Source organism: Rhinolophus hipposideros (assembly GCF_964194185.1).
Source record: "Rhinolophus hipposideros genome assembly, chromosome: 20".
Lineage (NCBI taxonomy): Eukaryota > Metazoa > Chordata > Mammalia > Chiroptera > Rhinolophidae > Rhinolophus > Rhinolophus hipposideros.
Window position 1 is genome coordinate 39,849,146 of NC_138066.1, and position 12,401 is coordinate 39,861,546.

General features: G+C 35.1%; 1 protein-coding gene across 2 annotated transcripts in view; it reads left to right on the forward strand.

The window, feature by feature from the left end:
* EFCAB3 (EF-hand calcium binding domain 3) overlaps positions 1-12,401 on the forward strand; it is a 110,443-nt gene that overhangs the window by 60,213 nt on the left and 37,829 nt on the right. For both annotated transcript variants that reach the window (XM_081028222.1, XM_081028221.1), the window contains 4 exons: positions 5,891-5,995; positions 7,457-7,549; positions 9,556-9,660; positions 11,638-11,742. In XM_081028222.1, the coding sequence (XP_080884348.1) occupies positions 5,891-5,995; positions 7,457-7,549; positions 9,556-9,660; positions 11,638-11,742 (408 nt within the window). The remainder of the gene's footprint in view (positions 1-5,890; positions 5,996-7,456; positions 7,550-9,555; positions 9,661-11,637; positions 11,743-12,401) is intronic.

Here is a 12,401-nt window from a genome sequence, read left to right on the forward strand (position 1 = left end):
ACTGAAAAATAAAGGTAATTAAAATATCACTGTATGGATTTCAGGTTTTCAATTTGTAGTCTCTATAGTTTCAAAAAGAATTTTAAGCAGCTTATAAAACATAAATAATGCAAGAATATAAAATGTAAATGAGGGGGCCGGCCCGGTGGCTCAGGCGGTTAGAGCTCCATGCTCCTAACTCTGAAGGCTGCCAGTTTGATTCCCACATGGGCCAGTGGGCTCTCAACCACAAGGTTGTCAGTTCAATTCCTCAGTCCCGCAAGGGATGGTGGGCTCCGCCCCCTGCAACTAAGATTGAACACGGCACCTTGAACTGAGCTGCAGCTAAACTCCCGGATGGCTCAGTTGGTTGGAATGCGTCCTCTCAACCACAAGATTGCCAGTTCGACTCCCACAAGGGATGGTGAGCTGTGCCCCCTGCAACTAGAAAACGGCAACTGGACCTGGAGCTGAGCTGCGCCCTCCACAACTAAGACTGAAAGGACAACAACTTGAAGCTGAACGGCACCCTCCACAACTAAGATTGAAAGGACAACAGCTTGACTTGGAAAAAAAGGCCTGGGAGTATCCACTGTTCCCCAATAAAGTCCTGTTCCCCTTCCCCAATAAAAAAAAAATCACACCCTTCCTATCTCTTTAATAAATAAATAAATAAATAAGGAAAATGGGGCAAGGTTTTTAACATGGGAAAAAGAAATAAGATAGGGTTGAAGAAGGTTTATAGTAAATACCTCTGCTGTTATTATAGAGTCCTTCCTCAAGAACAGTTAAGTTTTCCTTCATTCAAGGGGTTCTGGATATGAATTAAATCAAGTCAGAAAATTGGTCAGGTGAGGGACCACCACTCTTCGTTGTGCCATCTCAAGTCAGGCCTCTGGAGTTTTCATGTGTTCCCAACTGGACTGCCCATCTAATTCATTTATATTATAGAAATCTTAACTTTAACTAATCAGCCCCATATATCCCTGTGGTATTAATCCCTGTATCATTCTTATTACCATACCATCTCTGTTACCTAACCACATCATTTTTCCTCTGCTACTAAAAGACTATTGCTTGGCACGTATCTCCGAGGTCCCTCACATCCTCAAAATTAGGGAGACCATTTCAACACCAAATCTGCAGAGAACACCTACCAAAGAACTCTTCATAGATGCAGACACCCCGTGAACAATATTTCTAAACACTTTGGTGAAACAAATTTCTTTCTTTTTTTTTTGCATTTTAATATCTCTAAAATTGGAACACCTTTATAATCAACAGCATTTGTAATCAGATGTACATTTTTTATTGAGATATAATTCACATACCATAAAATTCATCGTTCCAAAAAAAAAAAATTCATCGTTCCTTTGCAGTTTTAACATATAATGCTTGAGGCTCCTAAGGCTTCTTGAATTTGTGGCTTAATGTCTTCAGTTTTAGAAAATTAACTATTATTTCTTTAAATTTTTTCTGCCCGTCTCTCTTCTCTCATCCTGGGACTCCAGTTACATGAATGTTCTATTTTCTCACTGTATTTTCTATGTTTCTTACTCCCTCTTCTGTATTTTTCATCCTTTTGCTTCTTCGTGTTCATTTTGTGTTTTCTTCTGACCAATTTCCCAGTCCACCAGTTCTCTTGCTGTGATTATTCTGCTGATAAATCCATTCACTGAATACTTAATTATGGTTAATATATTTTTCAGATTTACGCTATTTGATATTTGTAGATGGTTTTTAGTTCCCTGCTGAAATTCTCAATCTTATCTTTTATCTCTTTGAACATAGTAAGAATAATTATTTTGAAATTTGATTCTAATACTTTTCCCCCAGTATCTGGAAACCCTGTGTGTCTGTTTCTAGTTTCTTCCTAGCTTTTGAGGCACTAATAATCTATCACATTTCAGGGATTAGGATAATTCAAAGGTGAATTGCAGTTCCTGCAATGCCTATTTAATTTGGGTTAACCTTACTGCAACCCCAAGTGAGAGAGATTTACCACAGCTCTCTCCTCTTGATGGATTCTGGATTCTAATCCTTGTCCCTCTAGCCATACAAGGCTTTCAGAAGCGCTGCACATCCTGTTAGGCTCCCAGCAGCATCTTATGCGATTGGTAAGCGCGCCCAGCTAAAACGTAGCCTCATTTGTTCTGGCTCTGACTTACTCTAGGTCCTATCCATGTCAGCTCTTTGATGCTATGAATCTTACTGAGCTTTTTTTTTGCCCCGCTTTATATAAATTGTCTTCAGTGAGAAGGTTGATTTAAATTACCTGGATTCCCTGGTGAGTTCTTGTCTAGTGGTTCTAGTAATTGCAGAGAGAGATTTATTAAAGTCTTCTATGTATTCTGTTTTTTGTCCTTGTAGTTCTACCAAAATTTTCTTTATTTCTTTTTCAATAGATTTTTAAATTGAAGTATAACTTACATACACTGAGATTCAATTCCTACATGTACAACTTAATACTTACACAAGAATGTTCATAACAGTTTTCATAATAGTTACTTATAATAATCCAAACCTGGTACAACTCAAATTCCATGAACAGTAGAATGGATAAATTGTGATAGTCATATAATGGTATATTATGTGATAAAGAATGAACTACTGCAATCAAAAGATTACAAATGAAACTCAGATATAAAGTTGAGTGAAAGCAGCCAGACACAAAAAGAACATACAGTATGATTTTATTCATATGATGGTAAATAACTGGCAGAATTAATCTATGATGACTAAGATCAGAATAGAAAATGAAAGAGATAAGTCACAACTCTGAGAAAATATTCACAATTCTCACAACTCACAAAGGATTAGTATCAAGAATAAAGAATTCCAACCAATCCATAAGAACACAAACAGACCAAAAGAAAAATGAGCGAGAGAATCAAACAGGTATTTCATAGAAGAGGAGGCACACGTGGCTAGTTATTAGATAAGGGGGCATTTGACATTTTTCTCAGTGATTTTAGGAATGTATATATAGGTACAATAAAATCACATTTTAAAAGGCAGCAAAGGAATGTGAACACTGGATTCATGATAAAGGGATGGACAAGGCAGAGGAATGGTTTGTAACGGGAGCCCTCTGGTTAGATGCTGATTTTTTTGAAGTCCTAGCTTTTGTTTTCAGCATAAGTTTGCTTGTATTTATTATATTATAAAATTTTTGAATTAACCAAATAAATAAAAGTGGGCCATGTATGGACCCGTAATGTTTCAGGCACCAAGGATAACCTTTTTTCTAATCCTGTGCATGTAATTTCTAATAAAACGTTAAATCTGTTCCATTGTTTTAATTTTCTTTTTTTCAGGGACTTCATTTATATACATATCAGAGCTTCTCTGTCTCTTGATCTATCATTTTTGTTCTGAACTTTTTTTTTTTGCATAGGCTTTTCTCTTCCTCCTTTTTCCCCTTCCTCTTTTTTCTTTTGGTTTTCATTTCTCTTCTATATGTTACTTACTACAGTTCAGTCATATTCATCCTACCTTGAGTACTTTTACGTGAGTCTTTATTTTGGAGTCGACTTTGTGTTTCTCTGGAATTTGTTTCCAGAATTCAGTCAGCTCTCATTTCAAATCTTCCTTTGTCCATTTCTACTCTGATTTGTCGGAAGAGTTCAAGGTGTTGGGTGGCTTATACGGTGTAAGAGTGCCCTCTTCAGTTTCTACAGTGAAGTACATTTACTTTAATAAATGCAATCTTTTTGGATGAGTCTTCTGACATTTTAATACCACTGAGTAGGGACTTCATCTTTAACTGCTTCCCACTTCACCACCTAACCCTATGCAATGCTGTTCCCCATCCAGATACCAAGGCTATAATAATCAAAACAGTGTGGTACTAGCATAAAAACATAAAAACAGACACCGAGATCAATGGAATAGAATGGAGAGCCCAGAAATAAACTCTTGCTTATATGGTCAATTAATCTATGGCAAAGGAGGCAAGAATATACAATGGGATAAATGGTGTTGGGAAAACTGCATGGATACATGCAAAAAATGAAACTAGACCATTTCCTTACACCATATACAAGAATAAACTTAAAATGTATTAAAGACTTAAATAGTAAGACCTGAAACCATTAAACTCCTAGAAGAAAACATAGGCAGTATGTGACAACTCTCTGACATTGCTCTTAGTAATATTTTTTCTGATACCTCTCCTCGGAAAAGGGAAACAAAAGAAAAAATAAATGGAATTACATCAAATTAAGTTTTTGCACGACAAAGGAAACCCCAACATAATGGAAAGACGGCCTACTGAATGGGAAAAGATATTTGCCAATGATACATCCATAAGGGGTTAATATCCAAAATTTATAAAGAACTCATGCAACTTAACACCAAAACCAACAACAAAAAAAACCCTCATGCATTGTTGGGGAAATTGAAAATTTGTTCAGCCACTATAGAACACAGTATGGAGATTCCTCAAAAAATTAAAAATAGAACTATCTTATGACCCAGCAATTCCACTTCCTGGTATTTATCCAAAGAAATCCAAAACACTAATTTGAAAAGATATATGCATCCCTATGTTCATTGCAGCATTATTTACAATAACCAAGATATGAAAGCAACCTAAGTGCTCACCAATAGACGATTGGATAAAGAAGATGTGCTACATATATACAATGGAATATTACTCGGCCATAAAAAAGAATGAAATCTTACCATTTGCAACAACATGGATGGACCTAGAGGGTATTGTACTAAGTGAAATAAGTCAGACAAAGACAAACACCATATGATTTTACTTACATATGGAATCTAAAGAACAAAATAAGTGAACAAACAAAACAGAAACAGAACTCATAGATACAGAGAAGAAACTGATGGTTGCCAGATGGGATGGAGGTTGGGGGGTTAGGCGAAAAGTATGAAGGGATTAAGAAGTACAAATTGGTAGTTACAAAATAGTCATGGGGATGTAAAGTACAACAGGGAATATAGTCAAAAATATTGTAATAACTATGTATGGTGCCAGGTAGGTACTAGACTTATCGGAAGGGGATTACTTTGTAAATTATATAAGTGTCTAACCACTATGCTGTACACCTGAAACTAATATAAAATAATATTGAATACCAACTGTAATTTTTTAAAAATTAGAAAATAAGGATAAAGAATTTTGTTTACATATTTGTTTGATTATTTCTAGAAGATACTAGGTAAATTTTGGAGCAAATTATTTTATGGTCTATATTTCTGAACTTGGATATTTGGTATTGCTTTAGCATATCTAGCTCTTTTCTCTATGACCTAAATCATATATTTTCTTATAGCTACAGCTAATGAAAACACGTGTAAGAATACGTTGTTGAATTATGCTCCAAAAGATGAGTGAGATGATAACTGATAAGGCAGATTGAGACTTGTGTGGTTTGCTTTTGATTTTTGCCGTTTGCTATATTGCTTCCTGCCTTTCTCAGATGTAGTTGCATAATTTATTTTAATACATACATATGTTCATATTGATTGAAGAATCTATGTTTTGTTCTTAAAAGATATTGTAGCTCTTTATGCTTACCTCAATTTCATCTGTGGAAATAATAAAATGTAGGCCTAGATGTAAAAATTTAAGCTAGTACATCTTGAAAAACAGGACCAAACTGAGTCCTACTTACTTGTATCAACATTTTTATTAAAAACTGGTTTATTTGCTGTTTTGCTGCTAAAATTAATCTGAGTGGTTTTTCAACCCTCTTTCAACATATTGTTAAGTAAACTTATCTTTAATATTGTATATGTTAAATGAATAGATTAATAGCTTCCTTTAAACACTTAAGTGTCTTTGGCCTCTTTTTTATGAAGATATGGATAACCGTGATACGTAGGAGTTAATATTTATTATATTTTGACTTTTATTTCAATTTTCTCATGTCTTTTTCTTTTGTAGGGTTTCAAGTTGATGTTCATAACCTTGACACTGTTCTTGGAAACATGGCAATCAAACTCACAGCTGAGGAATTTAATGATGTAACCCCAAATCTACCAACTGATGGTGAGTGACTTAGACATCATTATGCCCTCTGAGGAATTTGGATTTGAGGCTGGTATTTTTTGATAGTATTTATTTGACTTAAATTAAAATGTTTTTTTTCTCTTAGTATATTAATCTGAAATTGATACTTTTTAACCATTCACTTATTTATTTATTCATTTAGCAAATAATTACTTACCACTATATATCAGGTGTTATGCAAGGTGCTAGAGATACAATGGTGAGTAAATACAGACATAGTCCTTGACCTAAAGAGCTTAATGTCTTGTATATCACAATTCTTAGTGTTCTAGTAGAAGCTGAGAATGTTGCTAGGATCTCAGTCAGCTCAGTAGTTTACACAGGAACAAGGGTTACCAGGGTTTCAGTAATAATAGTAAATAGTAATAATAGTAATAAATAAAATAAATAGTAATAATAGTAAAAGCCATGTGATGAGAATTATGGTCTTTACTTCTTTTGCCATTGGTACCTGCATGAGTTTGTGTCCTTGCCAGAAGTGTTTTCATAGGAAACATGGGCAGCATGAATTATCCTATAGAATTTATGAAGTAATGTGGCATCACAAAATGTTTTTCCTATACTCTCAAAGTCCATTTTGCTAATACTATAGAATGAATCCCAGCCTGAAATTATACATTGAAAATGTACTCAAATAAAATAGTGGAAATAATGGATTCTGCCTGGAATTGTTTTACAATGTAAATACTTCATATTTTTATTCTAAAACTATGTTTTTCTGGATCCTAACTAAGTCATTATAGCTACTGGGAAGGTTGATGTAAGTATCTTAATGGATGGAATAAAAGCTGTTACAGGTAACATCTTAGAGTAACACCTAAGAGTAAGATGCTACTGGAAATCTGAGAACCAAGTTCTTTCCACTAAATTATGATTTAATGCTCTTTACACAAATATGATTGTATGGACTTTTAAACTCTATCCCCACACTCCTTTAAAAAAGTTTATGTGTAAATACCTAGAGTTAGATATTGGATTATCAGAACTTTTAGCAATAAAACTTCAGTGCTCTTTGTTGTTTCCATAGTCCTTATCTGGAATCTTTGCCAATAATAAGCATATCTTCTATGATGGTTGGAAAACTAAATGAATTTTAGTTCAACACGGTAAATGGTGAAGGAAAGTTTGGTAAAGTTAGAGGTGATCTCAAAATAAAGCAAGTACCTCATAAAACTATTTAGGTCAGCAAACTACATCATCCTAATTTACTACAAAGTTTTTATTCATAATTGCATGTTCTGTTGCCTTGACCATTATTCAGAGATTATACAAGAGTTAACAAAACATCTTTATCAGAAGGCCCAAGGCATGTTTGTTAGGTCAGGTCTCTGTTCATCCAGCAGATGGATGTAATGCTGCAAAAACAATTTTTAAAAATTATATAGAATCATAACGTCATTCACAATAATGCCATAAGTCTCCATTTCTTTTGCTTTGAAGGAGGAGAGGTTGATGTCAACGACATGAAAAAAGTTCCAGGAAACATGGGAATAGAACTTAAAGATAAGAAATATTGGAATTTGCCAACTGATGGTGAGAATTTCTATAACAATTCTATTTCCTATCTAAGCAAAAAAGAAAGGTGGTCACAAAGTGATTGTAGAGTAGGTGCTATTGACATTAAATTCCCTGGATGTCAAGGATACTGGTTAGCAGATATTTAGTCCTGTCCAAATCACCCACAGAGACATTTGGCCCACGCCAAAAGGTCCTTGAAATTTGATCCACCAAAAATGTCCGTGAGTTGGGGAGTGGCTGCCATGGCATAAGCCCCACCCCCTTCTCCAAGCCCTGAGTGTGAAATCCAGTGCCAGGGGATAAAGGAGAGGGAATCTCTGCCGACTGGAGGCCTGAAAAACAAAAAAGAATTAAAAAAAAAAGTCCATGCCAAGTATTCCTTGATATTTGGTTCAAATAGCCCATAATATTTATTTATACGTTTGGTTTACAGGATTAATACATTAAAAATACTATGATGTTTCATTGCTCCAATAAATGTGTTATGGCTGTATTGTCAATAATAACCCTTCTTGCCTCAGCAGTCTAGCTGGTAATGGCACATGCCAAGAAGCAAATGGCAAATTTAAGAAAGAAGTGTGGTAGCATACTAGAAATAAGAATGGGAAAAGTGAAAGGAGGAATTTCAGCACAGTAGAATAATAATATTGTTTTACATGCCAAAGAGAAAGTAAAGCGGTCACATTTTAAAAGTCCTTCTTTCATGATAGCTTTATAAGTTGATATATATGGAAAAATTTTCTAGAGCCTCAAACTGAAATGATTTTTAAACTATCTTAGTGACTCTGATTTCTCTTTGACATGAATTGTGTGTTCTCTTATAGCTGATGGACAAATCTATCAGAATAGATTGCTGGAAGGTATAAAAAGAGTAATAATGAAAAAGTAGATAAATTTAAAGTTCTCATGATTTATATTTATTATCTAGATATTTAAATATGCCTTCTTGTCATATTAGTATATTGACTCTATCCTTAAGATTCTCTGTAGATTGTTCTGTAATTTACCATTTTTTTATTGTGGTAAATATACATAACAAAATTTACCATTTTAAGTGTACAATTTAGTAACATTAAGTAAGTACACAATATTGTGCAACCATTACTTCTACCCATTTGCAGAACCTTTTCTTCATCCCAAACACAAACTTTGTACCCATTAAGGAATAATTCCCCATTTCCCTATTCCTAGCCCCTGCTCCCAGCCCCTGCTAACCACTATCCTACTTTCTGTCTCTATGAATTTGCCTAATTTTGGTACTTCACATAAGTGGATACCATTTAATTTTTTTTTTTTTAGATTTTATTAGGGAAGGGGAACAGGACTTTACTGGGAAACAGTGTGTACTTCCAGGCCTTTTTTTCCAAGTCAAGTTGTTGTCCTTTCAGTCTTAGTTGTGGAGGGCGCAGCTCAGCTCCAAGTCCAGTTGCTGTTGCTAGTTGCAGGGGACACAGCCCACCATCCCTTGTGGGAGTCGAACCAGCAACCTTGTGGTTGAGAGGACGCATTCCAACCAACTGAGCCATCCGGGAGCTCAGCGGCAGCTCAGCTCAAGGTGCTGTGTTCAATTTTAGTTGCAGGGAGTGTTGCCCACCATCCCTTGCATGTTCGAGGAATTGAACTGGCAACCTTGTGGTTGAGAGTCCACTGGCCCATGTGGGAATCGAACCAGCAGCCTTCGGAGTTAAGAGCATGGAGCTCTAACCGCCTGAGCCACTGAGCCAGCTGGATACCATTTAATTTTGTATGTTGTATTTTTAGAGGAAATTCTCATATTCCTGTAGAATTTTCCACATTTTGGCAGGGCTTGAAATAATCTAAATCTATACCATAAAAAAAAAAAAAAGAAAGAAAGGACTTGCTTCTATTCAGAAAATTTATTCAACAACAAAGTCAACCAGTCTGAAAGTTTAATCAACAACATCAACCATCCTGTTAATTGGTCACAAGAATTGGATTGACTATTTTTGTTGTATTGTGAACTTAATATATTTTGCTCATATCCCTGTCTCTTTTTTAAGGAGGAAAAACCGATGTCAGTCAACTGGGCACAGTACTGGGAAACATGGGGATGAGCCTCACAGAGAAGGAACTTAAAGCTCTGACACAGAGTCTGCCAGTTACTGGTGAGTGCAGATGGTGAACATGGAGAGTCAGAATAGCGTAGTGGTTAAAGGCACACACTCTGAAGCCAAACTGACTGGGTGTGGATTCTGACCCTTCTGCTTAAAAGTTGTGTCATCTTAATATTTCTGTGCTTCAGTTTCTTCATCTATGAAAAGCGTATATTAATAGCATCTACTTAATGTAATGATTAAATTAGACCAGTGCCTGGGATATAGGTGTTCAATAAATTTGCTTGTTATTATCATTACTAACACGATAATCATAATAATTATTTTAAGCTCCTCTGAAAGCTTATGGGATTATGTTTACAAACTTCTTCAAAATGCTCCCTTGACATCAAGTCATTTAGAAAAACTTTTGAGAAGAGTCCAATACTAAATTAAGAACAAACTCTTTCTCTTGACATTTACATCAACTTATGTTGGTGGTTTCTTGCACTGTGAAGTCTGCACATTGCTGAGAATGTCACCAGGATTACCAGAAGGCCAGGACGGAGGCAAGGAAAAAGGGAAAAAAAAATGGGGAGAGGGTGCAGAGGGCAGGACCTGTGACAGTGGAAAGTAAGAGAATTTAAAAGAGTAAAATTGAAATAAATAAGGGAGAAATAGAGAAAGCCTGAGGACATAATGATTAAAATTTCACCCAGAATTGCAAAGATCATGTTCCCCCAGCCATTTAAAATAGGGAGAAAGAAGTAGTGTGTTATCATTTTTGTTCGCTCATAGACCCTGGTCACAGAGCAAATTATCTGTAATTTGGGTCAGCATGTTTGACATGTTCTGCCTCCTTAGAAAGCTGAAAGGATTCCTGAATGAGGTAGCCAGACTTGATTATCCAAGAGCTGATACTAGACTTCAATTCCCTCTTGATAAACTAGAAACAACTGATTTTTATAAAACATTAAATAAGCTTGAAGTGTGACTATTCACAAATCAATTCCCTCCTAGAAGGACAAGAACTAGAATATGTTAACCTTAGAAGATTCCAGTAAGGCCAAGAAATGTCTTGCCTGAAACATTTCCTACCTATCTACTCCTACTGAGCAAATCCATTTCTTCTCATCTTATTCAGATGCCATTAAGTAGTATCTTTGCCATTTCTTTCTTTCCATTTGTCAGAGGTAAGTGTTTTATAGAACACATTTTGTTAAATTACTCTTTCATTTTCCAATATTTTTGAACTATTAATGCAATATGTGTGTTTTGTTTCCTTATTTTCTTTGTTGCTTGAACTTACACTAACATAGGGAAACATTATTCTAGATGTGGGACAAGCAGCTTCTGCATTACGATCTTCTTTTAGCTCAAAATGCCCATCTGAGATTGTAATGGATTTCTGTATTGTGCTTTCTGTCCATTATGTTGTATTTTGATATACAAACATTTTTCATTTTTATGTCTTTAATCATATCAGTCATTCCTTCTGTGATTTCTTCTTGTCTTTTTGTATTTAGAAAATCTCTTACTACCTAGAAAGCATATAAAAAATTATGTACACTTTATCCTTGTTTTCCTAAGATTACACTTTCTACATTTAATTAAATGCCTCTGAAATGTATACATTGACCGTAAATCCTCATATTTTTATAATGATTTGCTCAAAACTACAGCAATAGTTTTCAATTATTCTGCCTCATTAACTAGAGTTTTTCTTTATGTATAATTTTCTTTATGTATAATTACATTAAGAAGGTAATTTATTGTTAGTGTCACAAGTTTCAAATCTTACTTTTTGACCAGAATAACATGAGTTACCTATTGTCTTTCCCTAATTTACTAGAGTTACCAAACTCTCTACTTTTTTTCCGCCAGTATAAACTTCTTCCAGAAGTTTAGATATGGAATCATGTTCTTTTCCTGACTCCCACACTACTTGTTATAAATAGCTTCTTTGTTATTTCATTGCTAGATAGGGGTTGATGGCCTGCATTTTTCATTTTGTGACTTCCTTATCTATTTCTTCTTGTTTTTATTAAGGAGGAAAGTTTAGTGTCAGTGACCTAAGAAATACTCCACAAAACACTGGGTTTAGACTGGAAGCAAATGAAATCCAGGACCAGCAGACCCACCTACCAGTTACTGGTGAGCATTTAAGACACCTTTATCCTGTAGACAATGAGTAGTCTACTCTGAAAGCTGTGAGGAAACACGCATTGGGGAGAGAAAAACTGGAGGCAGAGATACAATTTAGAGGCTTTTGCTGAAGTCCAGGTGATAGAGCCTTATAAAGTCCAGATGATAAGGGTCTTATTTAAGGAACCACACTGGTGATATAGAGGGGAGACTGATTTAATGTGGTAGAGGGAAGGGAGGGAGATACTAAAAGTGTGAACCAGAGGTTTGTGGCTTATGATTGCCACAAAACCAAAAACGGGGTGGGGGGGCACAGAAGAAGGAGCAGAATAAAGAGAAAAATAATATTTAGGACATAATTGAATTGAGGCAATCACAGGACATTTAGATACTAGGTATTTGAAAATGCATTCCTTGATTATTAATATTGTTATTCTTTAAGTATTAGGTTGGTGCAAAAGTAATTGCGGTTTTTGCAATTATTTTTAACCTTTTAAACTGCAGTTACTTTTGCACCAACCTAATACATTGTCTTCGAACCATGAGAACCACCAGCAAAGTTAAAAAAATGCCTCAGAGTATCCCTGTGAGCACAGGAATACCAAAAGAATAGACAGATGTAAGAAAGAAATATTTGAGAGAAGGAATGGAGTTAAAGAGTAGGATAA